The following is a 20,360-nucleotide window of genomic DNA, read 5'->3' on the forward strand; positions in this document are numbered from 1 at the left end:
TTTTCCATTTTTTATTTAAGAAAGACTCTGATGGAATCTTTCTCCATGTTCATCAGAAACAGCTCCTAGGTTGGCAGGAAAAAATCTAAATGGGAATGTAGGAAATGTGTCTTTATTGACATATTGTAACCCAGTTTTTAATAGGAAGTTACCAACTTCTCTATGATTACCTTATAGTTATTTGCTCATATATTCCCCAAAAAATTTTTGCTCAAATTTTTGAATGCATCCCATGCAGTCCTTTTTGCTGGGTTAAGTTTTTCTTTGAAACTAGGATCCTTCAAAAACTGTCCTACTTTGGGACCAACAAAAATTCCCTCCTTTACTTTTGCATTGCTCAGATGAGAAAACTTTTGCTTCAGATAAGCAAAACTTCTCCTTCTCTGTCCATCCATACTTTTTACAAAGTTTTTCTTCAAACTGAGCTTGATGTGAAGAGGAGGTAAGGGGATTTTAGTTTTTTCCATTAGAGTTGGAAAAGCAACATTCTTCTGACTTTGTATGTTTGTTGTGTGATTAGACCACTTTTTTACCAAGTAGTGACTTGTTCTGGCTTGACTGTTCCATTCAGATAAAAAAAAAAACAGCAGAATTTAGTGCATCCTCCTTGAAGACCTGTTAGCATTGTAACAATTTTGAAGTCAGTATGTATGTTCCACTTACACTCATTGTATTTCATCTTGTCCAGCATTGCCTCTACATTGTCATGAGTTTCTTTCATGTGAACAGCATGAGCAACTGGAATGGATGGATGTTTGTAGCCATTGTGCAGAAAAACTCCTTTAAGGCTGAACTTTGGTGAGTCAATAAAGAGTCTTCATTCCACAGGATCCTGTGGCAGCTGAAGCTTCTCCAACAAATTTTTAAAAGTATATCATTGAAAAAACTTAGATTGTTTTCTATTGAAAAACATTTCACATTTCCTGATTCCATTTTTCTGTAATAGGACACCTTAACTTCTTTCTTCAAAAGTTAGAGACATGATGCAAGTAGTTGAGCCTTTTTTTTTTTTTTTTTTTTTTGAAAGAACCAGATTACAAATCAGATCATTCAACTGAGACTGATTGACTGAGCTGTTGCTCATCTGTGGAATTTTATGATAGCTGCTGATTACAGCTTGATTGTCATTTGGTGAGGCATCTTTAGGATCAGATTTCTCTTCTGAATTGTCCATGAAATTCAGAGCTGGGGTCTGTACTGGCATCGATTTATCATGGTTCACTTGGTCAAAGCACAGATAGACAGTTAGGATATTATATCTTGCTTTTTGATTTTGCAGTAAAGCCTTTGTTGTCAGTCATGTTAAACTAACAATCATTGACACGATTCTTAGGTTTTTGCTGGACCATAGGGATAGCAAAAGGCATTGATTTGTGCGCCCTCTTCAGCCATCCAATTAGTGTCCATGTGGCTGAATTATAGCATATTTTAGGCGCTCAAGTTTTGTCTTGCTCTCCCACTTACAGCCAAAATAATGATAGTATGGGGCATTTTTTATGCTTCAACAAAAAAGTGGTATTTTTTTAAAAACTGTGGTTTCTATTAACCACAAGATTTTGACTTCACATTCATATTCATCACACTAAAATACATTTTAAAAAATTACATTTCTTTCATGGGAGGATTTTGATGCAGAACAGTGTAATTAGTTAATTAATGCAACAGGCCAAGACTAATGTCATTACAATTATTATCAATTTTTATTAACAACTTGAAGAAATCGAGATTTAATTTTAGTGGAAAATTTGTTATAAATATTTTCAATTAGACACTGATTAGCTTTATGAAATTTCTTCATAAATATTTATATTTACAAATACACTCCAGTCCAGAAAATAAGCATAATTGTCAAATACAATCTAAGGAAAGATTCTTGTCAGGTTAGAATCTGGAGAGAGCAGGGAACCCAATATAGTCCTATAAACATTGTGGAAAGAGACCAATTTGTAGGTATGGGATGGCATTATGCTTAATCAATGTACTGAGCTCCATGTTTCTTCAAAGAGCCTCACTGCAAGAAGGTTAAGGTATAAAATCTAAACTGTAAATAATAATTATTTAATACATTTATATTCAAAAAATAAACATAACCATTAATTTGGTCTATATTTTAGGAACCACTGATCAGAATAGTGTGAAACTTAACATACAAGCAGAACATTTTATTCTTTATGCAACAGATCAATTGAAAAGCAAACATTTATTCTAAATTACATCAAACCAAACATAACAAGAAAAAGTACTAAGCCTTGTCATAAATCTTTTTGCACAGAAAATGGTTAATGTGGCATCTGGTTGCTTTGTGCTCATGCTGGTTGTAATGTTATTTATCAGCTCTTTCAAGAGCAAAATCCATTCTGTCATGAAACTCTTAGTATGTTCTTGGAAGAAGCTGACAGGATGCAACTTGTCTCCCTAGAGCATCCCAGAGCATCCCATACTTGTTCTAAGGGAATTAGATATAGAGATCTTGTTGGCCATTCCACATGAGATATCTTCACTTTCAATAAAGTCATTGTCAAGTGTCAGCCCTTTGTGCATGGACATTATTATCCGTGAAAATGAAATATGCACCTAAATCATCTCAGAAAAGTCTGACATGGGATTATAAAATCTGATTTTATATTAAAAATCATAAATTTTACAAAAAAATATATAAGATAAATTTGAAAAGTGACTGTGTTAATTTCACAAATACTACAACTGTACTTTGTGCTTGAAAGTTTGATTGGCAATTATAAAAATTTTTGCAGATATATAATCTAATTGATTAATGTTTTTATCATATTTTATTTATTTTTTAAAGCTATATATATATATATATGTGTGTGTGTGTGTGTGTGTGTGATGTAAGTATGAGTGCAATGCTTTTTTTCAGCAATAATAATCTACAAGTATATTTTGAAGATTAAGAAATATCCTATTGAATATATAATTTTATTAGTTATATTAAGTCTAAAATAATTGAGCTTCATATGAAATTTCATATGAAGCTTCATATGAGCTTCCTTAAAATTATAGGCATCTTCCACTTAATGTCTTCTGCTTAATGTTTTTCTTGTAAAATGTTTCTTGTAGCTCAAACTTAATAGAACATACGTATCTCTTGATACAATATTTTTTGACTGATGTTTATGCAAGAACTATATTTACATAACAAAACAATATATCGGAATAGTTTCAAGTTAAAATTTTAAATACAGTTGGTTAGAACATTAGAATGACGTGTAGATGTTTTGAAAAGCTTTCCAAGTGCCAAGAAATGGAAAGTCTGTGTTGAATATAGCTCATACTGGAAGAATCATCTTAAGAGCATGTCATATTGCAATACCACCTGTAGTAGAAAGCCTAAACATACTTTTTTGACATCATAACAGTAAAATTCAAATTGTGTTCCAATTGTGATTGCTGTTTTCCAGTTCATCAAAAAGACATCTTACGACTCTTTGAACACAAATTAAGACTATTTATTTACACTATTTACAGAGATACACAGCAATACATCTAGATTGCTACTAATTATGAGGTCTTAGTCCAGATCTCTTTTCAATCCAAATCTCAGGCTAGGCACCCTTTCCTCGATCCAACATTGCCTTATATCCAAATTTTGAATTTGGTGGCTGACCAATCAGGAGCTAAGCTGAGCTTTCTATCAGGTCTGCTTCGGTTGATATCCTGTCTCAACTTGTCCAGGATGACTCACCAACCATTACTTTCCAGACCATGTGCTTCGACATGTGAAAACTTGACCTATCCTGTTACTACAGGATAGGCCTCCTTGACACTAACAATAGTAAATCAATTCTTCAATTTACAGGAAGGAAATGTCTTGAGACATTTGTTAAGAATGTTTACAGTTTATTTCTTGTTTTTATTATAATCTTTTGTTTGAACTTTTTAAACAAATGTTATAGCTTGTATTATTTTCTGTCATTTCATGTTTGTGATAAGGCATTTAGATTGTACATGTAATTTAATACTGCATATGAAATACTGCTTATTACTAACCTGTTTGATTATATAAAATGATATATTAAGCATTTTTTATTCTAATATGATAGTTTGTAACTTATATATAGGCATTGTATTACACTTTAATTACATTACAGAAATTAGTTGAGAATTTAGATTGTGATTATAACAAATTATAATTTTTTCCATTTAAAATAATGGAAAATAGGCTTTTGGTTAATGTTTTCATGCTGAATATCTGATTTGCAGAAATGGATTACTAATGTCAAGTGGAGGGTGCCTGTATTTTCATTTTATTAATTTAAAAAAATTCAATTTTTTAAACAATAGATTTATTTAATTAATTATATATTTTTATTAAGGATCATGAAGGTGTTCCATTAAATTTAGCTGTTGCACATATGGGAGTATTAGTCTTTCAGAATTTCACAAAAATAAATACCTTTTCTTGGGCCAAAATTCGTAAATTGAGTTTTAAACGAAAACGCTTTCTGATTAAATTACATCCAGAAGGATATGTAAGTACTTTTTAAACTCATAAAAATTAAAAATATTAAATTATTTAGGATGACATTTAGTTTATATTAAATGATATTTCAATTAGCTATTGTGAAATAAGATTTAAATTTATGAATATTATTATTATTGTTGTTGTTATTATATTAATATTAAAAATGCTTTGTTTTCATTTTTTAGGGCTATTATAAAGATACTGTGGAATTCTTTTTTGAAGGACGAAATGAATGTAAAAACTTTTGGAAAAAATGTATTGAAAATCATGCTTTCTTTCGATGTGCAGAAGTGAGAAAGACATCGCGTCAAAAAACTAGATTGTTTAGCAGAGGATCATCATTCAGGTAAAAATTTAAATTATTTTAACTATAGGTTAATTGGAAAGAGTATTGGAAGTTCTTTTTATTTTTGTTGTTTGTTATTTTATTTCATTACAAATATTGAAAGTTAGAAAAAAGGTTATCTAGTTGTCTAGTTGATACATAAATATTTCCAGTTTGGAATTCTCATTTTTCATTAGAAGAAATAGCACTATCCCTAGTAAATGAACATAAAATATGAATGAAACAAAGAAAATGGAGACTGGAAATCATGTGATTAGAGTGAATGAAAATTTTATTTATCACACTCGAGATTATGTTCTTCTCATAAATATCAGTTGGTGCTCATTGTATTGAATATTTTATCTCATGAATGAGGAAGCAGGTTAAAATAAAACAACTCTCTCATATATCAAATACTCATAAATTGGGTCACAATGTATAAAAGAAATTTTTTTCAATGGATAAATGTAACTATGTTCTATAGAAAGATGGAAAAATTACAATAGAAAGAGTGTTACTGATGAATATTGATAAAATGTTGGTTGAAATGTATATGTAAAAAATTAGAATAAGTTTATAAGCTTTTTAACTCGTTAATTCCCCCGCAGCGTAAAAAAAAAATCATAATTAATAATTAAATTATAATTAAAAATAATCAAAACGAAAAAAAAACGAAAGAAATGTGTTAATTTTGAAGAAAAAGCTTCAAAGTACAATTCCCCTCTTCTCGCCTTAGCGCGAAACTTGACACCGATGAGTCATTGTTTACACAGCTGGATGACCTTGAGAACAGCTGGTGTCGTCTTTCGCGGGACATTCTCATGAAACTCTCGGGAGGAGAAGGGTAAAAAGTAGGGTGAATACTAGATGGCAGGATATTTCAAAACTTTTTTTTAAAATTACGATTTTAATTGAAATTTCCGACCCCCCCGACTTAATTAAACGTAATTATAAAAAAATCTATTAATTAAAAAAATTAAAAAACTATTGGATGTTGTTTTTTACATCAGAAAATAGCTTTAAATAACTTTACCGAAGTAAAATCGGTGCGCTAGAAGTTTAGAAGGATAAATAAAGTTCTATTAAAAAATCCCATAAAAAAACAATTAAGCGTTAATTGCCCATCATTAAGGGTTAATTAAAATCGCAATAAAATTTTTTCGCGCGGGAAAAAATTTTTCAAAAAATTTGGGGACTGAAAATACATCCGAAAGTCCAAAAAAACATTTTTTTTTTCGCCGATTTTTTTTCTCCGAGGGTCTAAAACACCATTTTCTGTGTAACGCTATGTAAACCGATTGAACTCAGTTCGATTGCGGGTACGAAGGGGTTAAATAATGAAAGAAAAATTCATAAAAAAGAAAATGTTCGAAATTTGAATATGTCAGAGTCAAATGCATTCCAAAATAGTTTTTCGAAGGAATCATTTTTCAAAAAGATCTACCTGAGGAAGGGCCTAGATGTGGACTGAAAACATTAGTAATGTGATAACTTTCAAAACTATGTGCAAAGTACAATAAGATTGGTATACGAAAAACAAAACAAGCACCTGATCATTCGCTGAGAGATATTTATTCTTAACACAAACGTTTTCAATCCAATCAATGGATCATCATCAGGCGAAATTCGAACATTACAAAAATAGAACAACAAGTTCAAAATACAAAAATATATAACGGCTAACCAAAACGTAACTAACAGCACAATATCATTTCTAAATATCAACAAATTAATAAAAATGCTGCTAAAATTAAAAATAAAATATTAATATATAACAAACAAAAAGTGTATACAAAATATTAATACCTCTGCCTTAAAAAACAGATAAATAACACTAAATAATACCACTGCTTAATAAGCTGTACAGAGTTTTTCATTAAACTGTACATATTAATAAAGCTACTGCTCTTATTAGAAGTTTATAACTGCATACTTCCATGCGGAAGGAAGCCCCTCGGCATCTCTTGCGTTGATGCAATTCCCTTTAAGCTTGCTTTTATAGATTTCTAATTTCTCGGCCGTTCTTGCCAAGGTCGGGGAGTGGATTTGTTTCAGTATATCTGCTTCATTCCATCTTACTACTGAGCCTTCCGCTTGTGCCATTTGTGACAATACTGTGGCATTAGAACCTTTTCTAACATCATATCTGTGCTCTTTTATCCTAACTCCTAGATTTCTGGTGGTAACCCCGACATAATCTTTACTTATTCCTAACATCTGATTCTCGTATGGAATTCTATAAACGCCGGACTTATCCTCTTTCTTAATTAACCCTTTATCATTTCTAAGAATACTGTACAGATTCGGAGCTCTTTTTAAGATAATCTTTGTATCCTTTATGTGTGCGATTTCTTTCATAATGCTTCCTAAGCGCTTGTTGTACGTAAATTTCGTGTATGAAAACTATATATGTTGGAAAGCTGTGTTAATGAATCAAAAAACTAGGAAAGGAAGAGGTTATAACAAAGACATCGCTTATGCTAAGGAATGGCTGGAAGAGAACAACTTAATCGCAACAAGAGCGGATAAAAGCAAGCAGATTGTTGTGATGAGAAAACCTACATACGACGAAGCGTTGAAGGAGTATATCAGAAATACGGATTGTATTCAGATAAATAGTAACATAGTTGAAGCAATTGATAGAAGGGTTAGAAAACTGGGAGGATCAAAACTGGCGAAGATCTTACCTTTTTTAGTTAAATGTCATAACCCTAGACCAGGGACCCCTAGATTATTTGCCTTTGCTAAGACTCATAAGAAGGGCAAAAATATCAGACCTATTGTGGAAAAACGAAAAGCGCCTACGTTCCTCCTTGAAAAAAGGTTGCATGAGTATATCTCCTCCAAGATGGAAAGCAATGAATTGGTGGCTAAGGATCCGGTAACGGTGGTCAAAGAACTACAAGAGGTTTACTTAGTTGATGATGAAGTTGGGACTGTACTGGATTACGAAAATTTGTTCCCTTCTATCAGGATTGAATCTTGCGTAGAAGCACTTTTGGATTTTCTGACCAGAGTAAACCCCGTTTTAGCACATCATAGGAATGCGTTGGTAGAGATGGTTAATCTTGTTTGCTGCGAGTCTTTCTTTGCGTTTGAAGGACAAACGTATAAACAATGCCGAGGGGTCCCTATGGGAAGCCCAATTTCTGGGCTATTGTGTGAGCTTGTTGTCAGTAGGCTTGAGGTTAAAGTTTTGCGTAGTTTCAAGAACAGCATCGTATACTACAAAAGGTATGTCGATGATATATTCATAATTTGGAAAAGCAATCGATTAATTGCTAGATTTATTGACAAGATCAATGATAATGAAGATGGCCTAAGCTTAAAACTAGAGCAAAAAAGCTCTGTTATGATACATTTTTTGGACATTAAGGTTATTTTTAGAGAGGGACGTATATCTACCAGGGTATTTATTAAACCAACTCATAGCCCGCTTTATATTCCAGCTGGCTCTAACGATCCCTATAAGTATAAACTAGCAGCGTTTAGAGCGTTAATTAGGAGGGCTTTTTTATACTGCGAAAATGTTATAGACAGGGATGCGGAAATAGAAAGAATCACGCAGGTAGCAGAAGCATTGGGCTACAAGAGGAATGTTTTAAAGGGGATTATCAATAAATTAGAAGTCGGTACCGATGCAGCACCTGGTCGCGGGCGTGGTCCATCTTCATACACGAAATTTACGTACAACAAGCGCTTAGGAAGCATTATGAAAGAAATCGCACACATAAAGGATACAAAGATTATCTTAAAAAGAGCTCCGAATCTGTACAGTATTCTTAGAAATGATAAAGGGTTAATTAAGAAAGAGGATAGGTCCGGCGTTTATAGAATTCCATACGAGAATCAGATGTTAGGAATAAGTAAAGATTATGTCGGGGTTACCACCAGAAATCTAGGAGTTAGGATAAAAGAGCACAGATATGATGTTAGAAAAGGTTCTAATGCCACAGTATTGTCACAAATGGCACAAGCGGAAGGCTCAGTAGTAAGATGGAATGAAGCAGATATACTGAAACAAATCCACTCCCCGACCTTGGCAAGAACGGCCGAGAAATTAGAAATCTATAAAAGCAAGCTTAAAGGGAATTGCATCAACGCAAGAGATGCCGAGGGGCTTCCTTCCGCATGGAAGTATGCAGTTATAAACTTCTAATAAGAGCAGTAGCTTTATTAATATGTACAGTTTAATGAAAAACTCTGTACAGCTTATTAAGCAGTGGTATTATTTAGTGTTATTTATCTGTTTTTTAAGGCAGAGGTATTAATATTTTGTATACACTTTTTGTTTGTTATATATTAATATTTTATTTTTAATTTTAGCAGCATTTTTATTAATTTGTTGATATTTAGAAATGATATTGTGCTGTTAGTTACGTTTTGGTTAGCCGTTATATATTTTTGTATTTTTGAACTTGTTGTTCTATTTTTGTAATGTTCGAATTTCGCCTGATGATGATCCATTGATTGGATTGAAAACGTTTGTGTTAAGAATAAATATCTCTCAGCGAATGATCAGGTGCTTGTTTTGTTTTTCGTATTATTTTCTGCTGAGCACACTGTATGTTGTTTAAGATTGGTATATTTTGTCTACAGAACACTATTAACAGTTTTTCATTTTCTCTTGTAAATTGTAAAATTAAACTTTGAATAGAAGAAAAAATGAACTAATTCACAAAGTATGTTAATTATGCATTTCCTCTTCTGTTTTTTAATTGAGATTAATAAGTATATTTTTTTTAAATAATTCTTATGCAGGTATAGTGGAAGAACACAGAAACAAATGGTAGAATATGTTCGTGAGAACTATGTTAAAAGACAGAATTTTCAAAGGTAAGTATTTGTCTTATTAAAAATACATAAATTTGTAATAAATTATGTGTGTATTAAATTGGAAGATATATTTATATATATGTAGATGAACACACACACACACACACACATATATATATATATATATGTATAGTATATTTTATATTATTTGTAGGATGATTACAATCTAAATAAATAAATAAAGCTAAATACATTAAACTCTTGTTAATCCAGTCATTTCCATGCAGGAATGCCAGATTAGTGAAAATTCCTGATTACTGAGTGTGTACCAAAGGACAATAATGTCATCTGTTGTCCTTTGGTACTGATTCTTTTTGGAGGCAGATGGATAAATAATATGGCATGTTGATGTGCAATACTGTACACAGAAATGAAACATTAGTAAACAGGGTTAATGTAACCCTAGGTCACAAAATGGCGGCGGCTGGATTTTTTCCCTATGTTGGAGACTGCGACGGGGAAAAAATTTTTCCCTCGATTCAAGATGGCCACGTGACCGGCCGCCATCTTGAATAGCTCGACAGTATACGCGGATTTTAACCGAAATGTAACAAATTAAAAAAAGCGAAAAAGTAATTTTTTACTCACTTTCCGATGAACGTTGGCTACTTCTTCCTTTGTTTCTTTCCTGTCCGATCCAAATTTTTCCCGGTTTCGCTAACCTCCAGGTTTTCTTTCGGTGCATTTCTTTTCTTCCCTGTTCTTTTTCCTTCGGCCGCTGTTTTATTGGTCGATTGGCGTTTTCCTTCTTTTGATGTGGAAGCACTTTCCTGCTTTTTGGCATATTTCCCTTCTTCTTGTTTCTTGTTTTCTTTCTGCTTCGTAATCGCCGCGGGCGCCGAAGGAACGGTTTCGGGCTCGCGCCAAATCGGCACTTTTTCACTGCCAGGATATATGTTGCGTAAGTGTTGAGCAAAAATTTGAAATCTTTCGCCTGGTTTCCTGGAGGGCCAATTCAAGAATTTCTTATACATAAACAAGTACATGTACGAGTCAGATAGATCACTAGTATAGTGTTTTGGCAGGTGTTTCTTGTTTTTTAAATAGCCCCAGAGACGTTCGATATTCTGAGTATGATCTCCTGTTTTGGGATCGACAAAATTTTTCAAATGATTTACTGTTCTATGTTCCACTGCTACCCCTTCGATGTTGTCAATATGCATGTATCCTTTCCATTCATCCGTTATTATAATGCTGCCTAAATTCACGTATTTATACACGATCCAATTCAAAGTATTTTCTGATCTGTCGTTAACCTGACATACGAAGCAATTCTTGTCTTCCCGGCAGATTCCGCCAACCACCCATTTCTGTGCTCTTTAATATACGCCCTCTCTCGTACTTTCTCTTACATATGACAGTCTCGTCAATCTCCACTGTTTTATTTGGCCCTCCGATTTTAAATGATGACATATTACTCATAGCAATAAGCATTACCAACCTTATGTGATTGGACCAATCGACACCCGCCTTTCTAGATATGCCTGCAGCAATCGCAGAGGTCGTCGCAGTACATTCCAGACAAAGATAGTTCCATATAAACGACAGAATGCTACCCCAGGAAATGCGACCAAATTTACTTTTAAATGTACCTTCGAAGGCTGAAGTCATTGTACGGCACTTCGTGCATCGCAGGAAACAGCTTTCTCTATTACTCCGGTAGTATAATTTGCATAGGGAATCACAATAAATGCAAATGGCCTCGGTCGGCTGTATTCCTAATTTCGCAGCAAATTTAAATGCGCTATCGATAAGAGGAGGTACACCTAACTCCAAAAATTCGCCTTCCATCAACTTGTAAAAATCACGGCAAGTGCATTTCGACCAAAATTCGTCGTTGGATAGCAAATCGACTAAATCACTCATTTCCGAACAATTTGAAATAAACTAAAAGAGGGGAGGTTGGGATATAGGTAAAAAAAAAAAACAAAGCCTTTCCTTAATTTCTAATTACAGGTTTTTCTAACGCTTAGCGAAATATTGCAATAAAAGAAATAGGAATACTTACAAATACAGGAAGTAATAATAACAAATATTAACCGCTAATAGTTAATGCGAACCCGATAAATCTTTATGAAAAGAAATACAACTGTTCAACCGAACTGTAACACAGCAGCAGGCGTTTCCAACTGGTAGGCAATTTGCATAAAATTGAATCGAAATGAAGAGAATTCACGTCACAGATCAAGCATTTGCATATTCGTTTGTAAAACCACTACGAATTACCCGCCGATATTACTCTCGCACGACGTCACGAAATAGCTCCCTCTACCGTCCCAAATTTACACACACGAAAGTCGCCGTTTCGAGGTGACAGGACACTCGCCAACGTCAAACTCATGTATGAAACCGAAGAGGGAAAGAATTCTCCAAGGCGTCGACGTCACGACTCTAGGGATATAATTTTTCCCCACCGCGGTCGCCAGGATGGGGACAAAAACCAGCCGCCGCCATTTTGTGACCTAGGGTAACATTAAACCGTAAACAGGGTGTAACATGACTAACATTTTCATAGAAACAGATGCATATAGGTGATCACACCAGAAGGTATGCTAGATAATTTAGAGGCTGGATTATTAAGGATCAGATTAGCAAGAGTGTATTATATTGATTTACTGTCAAGCTAAGAAATTTATTGTTTATATCTGCTTAGAAAATGTTTATTATTATTATTTCTTTATATATTAATACTTAAAAACTTTACAATTTTTCTTTCAATTTGCAAATATTAAAAATAAATATCAAATTAATATTTCAATCAATCAATAATTTAAATCAATATTGGATTTTGATATATTACATACACACGTGTATATGTGATATTGTGTTGAGTAAAAATTTTTAGTATTGGTTTTGCCTCTTCTCAGTGTAGGGCAAGAGTCGGAAAGTGCAGCTTGTGAGCCGCATGCGGCTCTTTGCATACACGTTTACGGCTCTTCGGACATAAACTCCAATTTCATTTCATCTCAAGCAGCCTTATAACTCCAGTTTATGAGATAAAGCCGCTGAACAAACTTTGACTCATACAGCATACTCTCTACCACTCTTTAGCCTGTCCGTACATGATGACACTCGCGTTGATCAATATGAATCGCATGCGAGTGGTAGCATTTGAAGCATATCTATATATATAACCCATTGAACGCGCATCCTTCCGTCTGACGTCTGTCCATGTAACATTATGCCAAAAACGCCACTAGAGACGCCCCTGTCGTGTGTCGTATTTCGCACATTTAAATTAACAATATAAATTATTATTATTCATTTGGTCAATAGTCAATAACAATATAAATAATTCAGTATATTTGTAATAGGAATTTATTATTGTCATGGAATGCCTGTAACGCTCACTAGGGGCATCTTTCAACACAGTTGGTCGGCGATCAGTCAAGCATTTAAGCCTCGATGCGGCTCTCTGGTACTTTTGCTATCCTGTTTCCATGCCAATTTGGCTCTTCTCACTTGACAAACTGCCGACCCTTGGTGTAGGGGACACACTATCTAACTTATGAATTGGGCCAGTGCTGTCATGTATTTTCCTTTGAGTGTCACAAATACACACAATTATCTTGCAACAGGAAATGCATGAGTAAAAATTGAAAGAAATATCTTGTACATTTTTGGAACTATCAAAACAGCTTATTTATGGGTTATAGCTAAAACATTTGAAATAATTACTATTTTCATAGTTAATCTGATTCAGCATCTTTAGATTCAGTTGTTATGTTGTCATTCATGTCTGTATTTATGTTATTGGAATCAGGAATCTTGACTTTCATCTGGTTCAAACTCATCATCTCCAATTCAAATTTTCCTAGTTACCCTTTGGTTGATAAGTTCTTGTGACAATCATGTGATCAGAAGTGGGAGTTTTTATGTGATAGTAAATCACAGTGAACCAATCAAGCAGAATGACCAAGGTTTTTTCTGACACCATCTAGGATTTGTCTATACGTAGGTCATGATTTTTCATATGGGGACTTGGAGTAAGGGACAGAGGAGGGAAAATAAGAGAAATGCACTCAATGACAAAATTATACTAAAACAAAATTAGGTTTATTTGACAAGAGTATATAAAATTCTACAACTATATATAACAAAATAAGACCATATGATATAAGTAATTCAAAAGAATTCTAGATTACATAAAGATGCATAACAATAAAATAAGTAGGCACACTTATCAAACTATAGCTATTGACTGGCCCTTTTCTACTTTGAAGCTATCTTATAAACTAAGGTCTTTTGTTACAACAGAGAGAGTTTACATGGGGTTATAAGTAGATAAATACCTCAGAATTGTGAATTGATGTCTTCACTGTTGACAATTTATGTTCTTAATGAGAGTGATTGTTCAATGGGACAATGATTCGATGGTGACCGAGATTTGATTTGACATGGAAATAATCTTGGTAAACTCTAACTGGGATGACCAATTTAGTAAATATAAAATATAATTGCAACATACAAAGATAAAAAACTTTGCTTTTGTCTTTCCTTATCGCCGTTCACTCCGTCGGCAGTCCTTAGACGATTCACATAATCTCGGAGACGACCTTTCCTTTGAGGCTACAGCCTTCGCAGAACAAATGTAAAATCAGGTAACAGCGTCATCTGGTGTTATCGCCACATTCATAATATTACACTTTTAAAGTAAAGAATTAATAAAAAGTACGTGGCCGGTGTTAATTACATTTAGTAAATATAAAATATAATTGCGACATACAAAGATAAAAAACTTTGCTTTTGTCTTTCCTTATCGCCAGTCTAGACCAATTTGCTCGATGACCAACATCGAGCAAATTGGTCTAGACTGTATTGCTATTATTGAACTGGACATTAGTAGTAGTAGAGTCTGAGAGTCTCTACACAACAGATGAAACTAGACAACCTTGTTGACCTTTTCTTGGTCTTTTTATACCTTTTCAACTTCTCTCTGAGTCAAGATGTTACCCTAAAAGGCAATATCAAATGGAAACTCTGATGTTATCCAAATTCTAAATTTTCTCTTTACTTCCTCAGATTAGTCGTCACTCCAGGGAGAGAAGTCATTGAAAGGGAAGTGTTATCTTTGACAAAATTTCATCACTTTTTCAAAAATTTTCTCTTTTGTTAACAATTTATTTAATAAATTATTTTAAAATATTAATTTTTTACAAAAACTGTAGCCCGGGATTTCACATTCTCAATTTATGAGCTAAATTGTGACTTTCCTCAATATTTGACAATGTTTATAATTTTATTTCCAAAAATGTTCCCATAAATCTTGGAATAGAAAGTGCTGTTATTATTATGTACAATACTTCAACATGTTTCCCATGCTTTTCAACCCAGGATTTATTTTAAATAGTATCTTTATTCCTTTGGGGTTTAATTAAGGAAATATGATATATAGTTTAGATATTGTGTAAAGTTTTGTTGGTTGTCAAGAATGCTTCAAAAATTACATTTTAATACAAGAAGTTCAAAATGACAGCTTCATTATGAGCTATCTGAATGTAGAAGATATTGAAGCACATTTTTTATTTAAAATACAAATAATAATGCTAATATATGGAAAAATATATTATCATTGTGTAAAAGCCAATTACATAGATTACATGTAACATTTTTAAACTATATTTCAAAATTTGTAACATATTTTTATAATAGTGTTTTTTCTTTTATATATTATATAAACTTTTGTTTATTTTTCTGTGAATCTTGATTGGTTCATTTTAAAGAACTCTTAATTTTGAGAGTTTTTCTCTCTTTTTTTTTTTTTTTTTTTTTTTTTGCAGAAATTTTTGTATATGTTTTTGTTTAAATATTAAATTAAGAAAACTGTGATTTGCAAGGTTTCAATCTTTATTGTATCTAAGCAACAGATTTAAATAAATAAATAAAAGTTGATTTAAAAATCTGTAAAAGATTATTTTAAAAATATCTAAATGTAGTTTTAAAATTTTCATTAATTTTCAGTTCTTCCAATAATAGACTTGGAATTTTATATTATTTTACATATAATTTTTAAAATTATTTTCTACTTTATGTAAAAATCAGTAAATAGTATCTTATTGATATTATTTATTAAATATTTCCTTTTTTTTACATGTCCCTTCTCATGACAGATCCACTAGCCTTCGGATACCGAGTACTTCTCATAGAGGTGTAGGAACTGTGGGCACATCAATATCTGCTCAACCTCTTCTTCCAGTCAGTAATAGTCAATCATGTGGCTCTGTGATCTTAACAAGGGAGGAAAATACTAGTCCTTCTCCTTCTCCTAAATTGACTTCTGCATCACAACCATCATCTCCACGGCTTTCTCAAGAACCAGTAAGAGTTGTTGCAAATGGAAGTATATGTACAGAAGGACAGAAAACTCCAGACAGGCGAGACCTTCCACCAGGTTTGCAATCTCCAGACTTCACTCACAGTAGGGAGGGGTTTTATAGTACAGATTACTTGGGAAATGATATAGATGATATTTCTCATGATTCATATCAATTAGAAGATAGAGACACACTTAATACTACCACTAGTGGTGATCATGGTGATAGTATTTCTCTTAATTATAGTTTCGATCAAATAAATGATGAAAGCTCAGAGTTCAAAGCACCACTGGTGAATGAACAGAATGAGGTTAGTAGTGATATAGAGAGAGAAAAATGTGAGAGTCTTAGTGATAAGATAAGTGAAAATATACAAGTAAATGAATCTGAAAATGTTGAGGAGGAAACTGTTGAAAGTATATTAAATGAGGATATAACTTATGTCTTATATAGAAGGCATTTAACTAGCAATCAACAGTTTTCTCCTCAAAAAAGAAAAAGTAATAAAAATTCAAGAGTTAGAGTAGCAATGGAACATGGCTTTAGAAGTCATTCCAGTCCTACTCTGTATGTTCGTGCCAACAGATATGGTTTTCAATCAAAATATAATAGAAATAGGGGGTTTCCTAAATTTCATTCGCACACTGTTGATTTTGTTGCAGTTCACCAGTTACCGGCAACAAAAAGCTTTTCCTCTCAAGATGATTCTGTTGAAGAAAAACCATTAGAAAGAGAAATATTTCAACAAGTAAAGAGAAATGAAAGATTAAATAGAAGAGATGGATATAGAATTCAAAAAACTGTAGGTAAAAATATTGATAAATCATTCAAAAATATTCAAACTTATAAACAACCTGTAATTCCTTTTATCCCAAGGAATGAAATTAGACAAAATGATAGAATAGATAATTTACATCAGACAAAACCTGAAAAATCTGTTTTTGATTCTAATATAAGAGATGAAGCAATTTTTCAGAATAATCTTATCACTCATACACAAACAGAGCTTGATAATTTACATAGAACTGAAGAAGAGTTATCTATTGCAGCCATGGAATCTTTGTGTTTAGAAATGGAAGGAAATCAAGTAAAATATTATATATCCAGTGGAAAAGAAATATTTGGCTATAATGTATTTATAAAAGATGATAAACAAAACATTAAAGAAACTCCCCCTGAAGAAAAAAATACACCAAGTTTAACTACTAAAGATGCAGATTATAATAAATCTGTTGAAACAGATATTGTTAATGATTATTATAGCGATTCATCATCTGTTAGTGATGCTCCTTGTTCCCATACAAGTACTAGTAGCTCAGAAGAGATGCATAAATTAAGTGATTCACAATTATTTGATACACAAATACCATCAGGTGATGAATTTGATGGCACAGATGATTCTACTCAACCAAGTCATTTAGATGAAATATTTTCTGAAACTAGTCATGATGTCGCAGTACAGACTCAGGATCAATATTCACTTTTATCTCAGAGAATTGATTATTCAATACAAGAAGATGATTATGCTCAAGCTGACAGGAATTACAGTGATAGTCTTCATGACGGAATGGATATGTTTGATGATGTTACAGAAAAAGTAGAATCCCTCTCAGAAGAAGAAACAGCTCCAGTTGTTGATGATCCTGCATTTTATATCAGAGAGTGCAATTTAAGAAGATTTTCATTGCCTAGGCATTATCAACATGACTTAGATGTCAGTCTTTCTGTTGGAGAAGATACATCATCAGGTTCATCAGTTTCACCATCTTATTGTGATGATAGCATTTAAGTTAAATGCTTAAATAATTTAATTAATTATAAGTTACAATAATTATTATTTACTTAATTTTTTTTAAATAAAATAGTTACTAAATGAACAGCCTGATTCTTTATCAGGCTACTTAAGGTTAATTAATTATTATTGTTAATAAATAATTAGCCTTAAGTAACCCAATAAAGAATCTAGCTGTTCATTTGATATTTAAATTCATTATTAAGTTGGCTGCATATTTTATTAAAACAGTTACTTTTATCTTTTACATTTTATTGATTTAAATTATATCAATAAATTTGATTTTGAATATTAATATTCATTTATGTAATTTTTTAACAATGATACTTTTTAAAAGGAATATAGCATTTTAATGCATTTATAAGTCATTTAATTATGATTTCATTTTCCAAACAATCCTTTACATATTTAAATTTGTATAATGTTTTAAGTTTTCAAAGGATTTATATTTTAGGTGAGTACATTATTTTGTTAAGTTATTTACATCTTAATTTAATTTTGAATTTGATATCTTCTATTTTTTAATGTTTAGTTTATTCAAATTTTATTATTCTCAATTACCTAGAGTAACTTGCAAAGAAACAAATAATTTATTGCTAAAAACAAATAATTATAGGCCTAATAACTCAATTTTATTTCATTTATTTATTTTTTAAATTATAACAGTAAAGAATAAATAGTTTATATCAATATTTTTTTAAAACTTAAATCAATAACAGCAGTTTTAATAAAGTTAAATTTAATAGATAATTCATATTTATAATTCAAACCTATTTCTATAGGTTGTTATTAATATATAACTGTATCCAGCATTAACTAACTAATAAAATAATATTTAGCTAATGATAGATTACTTTTTAAATTAAATAGTAAATATTTTATAAATATATTGTAATTGTTATTAAGTAAAATTTTTTATAAAATATTTAGAAAATAGTATGAAGAATACTATGGAATTTTTTTTATTATATTGATAAAAATATAATTAATACATTTATTAATTTAAAAAATTGTAATTTATTTATCGGTAACAAAATGTATTTTATCAATATATTTTATTTTCCAAATTAAATTATTATAAGAGTTAAATCTTTAATGGAGTTACAGTCATGAACTAAAAGCTTTTTTATGATTAAACTGTCTTTTTTAATTGATCCTTAATATTTGAATAGTGTGAATATGTTCATGTGATGAGTGTTCTAATGACTGATAGTTTGTAAAATTACACTTTTCCAGCAAATGGGTTAATGAACAAACATTTTCAATTTATTTTATAAACTTGCCTCAGGTTTCAAACTACAAAATTCTGAAAAACCCAAGGAAGGTTTATGAAATAAACCGAAAACAGTTATTCACTAAACCCATTTGCTGAAAAAGTGTGAATGATTTGATTTCACTAGCTATCGGTTCCAGCTTTGATTTTGGATGATAGTTTATATGCTCATCAGATGATTATATTCATAACGATCAGTTAAAAGAGCTGTTGTTGAAAAGATATTACAAAAATCTTTTTGAAAATGTTTTAAACTTTTTAGCACATTAACTGCCAAATAGAAATTTCAGTTTTTCTCAGTTGTGTCAGCTTGGTAAATTACCATTTAATCCTCTTGCAAACCTTGTAACCGGTGCTGTCAAAGTTTGTATGCGAACGTTTTCGGCCCCTCACTAGGTCCTTCTTCAAGCTATATTTTCTTTTTACGGTCAATATAGCTTGAAGAAGGACCTAGTAAAGGGCCGAAAATGTTCGCGTACAAACTTTGACAGCACCGGTTACAAGGTTTGCAAGAGGATTAAATGGTTTCATCCCAGTGTGTATAGGTGAATTGGTAAATTATATCATTTAATGTTGTACTTGGTATTTCTAATATATGTATGTAATGTTACATTTGAGAAAAAATTCAAAATATGTTACAACTTTAAGTTATTTGATTTTTAACATCTTTGATATTTGATATGGGAATATTGATGGATTAAATTGAGTAACCAATTTATTGGCTGACAATCATCAAATCTTTATAATCTTTTATAAGTTTATTTTCTTCAGTTCTTTTATTCATTTTATTTTAACTAATATTTAGATTTTGTTTATTAATATTTACAAAATATTTATGTATATGTTTCAAATTGACTAACCATCCCATTTAACTTGGAATATTGGGCATAATAAATAGCAGTAAATTCAAAAAAATTAATAGACATTGAAACTAGAATAAGCCACATCAATATGATACTTTAAAATTTTCTAAAACCCAATAGGCCTGACAGTCAAATTTGAAAAAATCAATTTTTGTGATTGAACTGAACTCTATCAAATGACTATTATGCCTTTTTTAATACAGTACTATTCAGATGTCTCCATTGGCAAGTTTTGTGTCAGTTATATGTGACTGATATGTTAGTTATTATGTGGAGTAATTACATAATTTTCACCAAAATTAATTTTATGTTTATGATTTATAGAATAAATATCTATAATAATACTGCATTTTACAAGTATTTTTGAATAATAATCAGCATCTAAACATAAGTTTGCTTATTTCAATTTTTATTCATATTTGAGATCAATAAAGAAAATTATACAAGTCTATAAAGTTACAGTTTATGACAGTT

General features: G+C 31.5%; 1 protein-coding gene across 4 annotated transcripts in view; it reads left to right on the forward strand.

Annotated features, from left to right (window-relative positions):
- Positions 1 to 20,360, forward strand: part of Cdep (Chondrocyte-derived ezrin-like domain containing protein) — a 161,956-nt gene that overhangs the window by 38,622 nt on the left and 102,974 nt on the right. For all 4 annotated transcript variants that reach the window (XM_067279940.1, XM_067279943.1, XM_067279942.1 and 1 more), the window contains exons 8-11: positions 4,335 to 4,490; positions 4,669 to 4,829; positions 9,570 to 9,644; positions 15,755 to 16,035. In XM_067279940.1, the coding sequence (XP_067136041.1) occupies positions 4,335 to 4,490; positions 4,669 to 4,829; positions 9,570 to 9,644; positions 15,755 to 16,035 (673 nt within the window). The remainder of the gene's footprint in view (positions 1 to 4,334; positions 4,491 to 4,668; positions 4,830 to 9,569; positions 9,645 to 15,754; positions 16,036 to 20,360) is intronic.

Source organism: Centruroides vittatus, unplaced genomic scaffold, assembly GCF_030686945.1.
Source record: "Centruroides vittatus isolate TY-2023 unplaced genomic scaffold, ASM3068694v2 contig_879, whole genome shotgun sequence".
Classification (NCBI taxonomy): Eukaryota; Metazoa; Arthropoda; class Arachnida; order Scorpiones; family Buthidae; genus Centruroides; species Centruroides vittatus.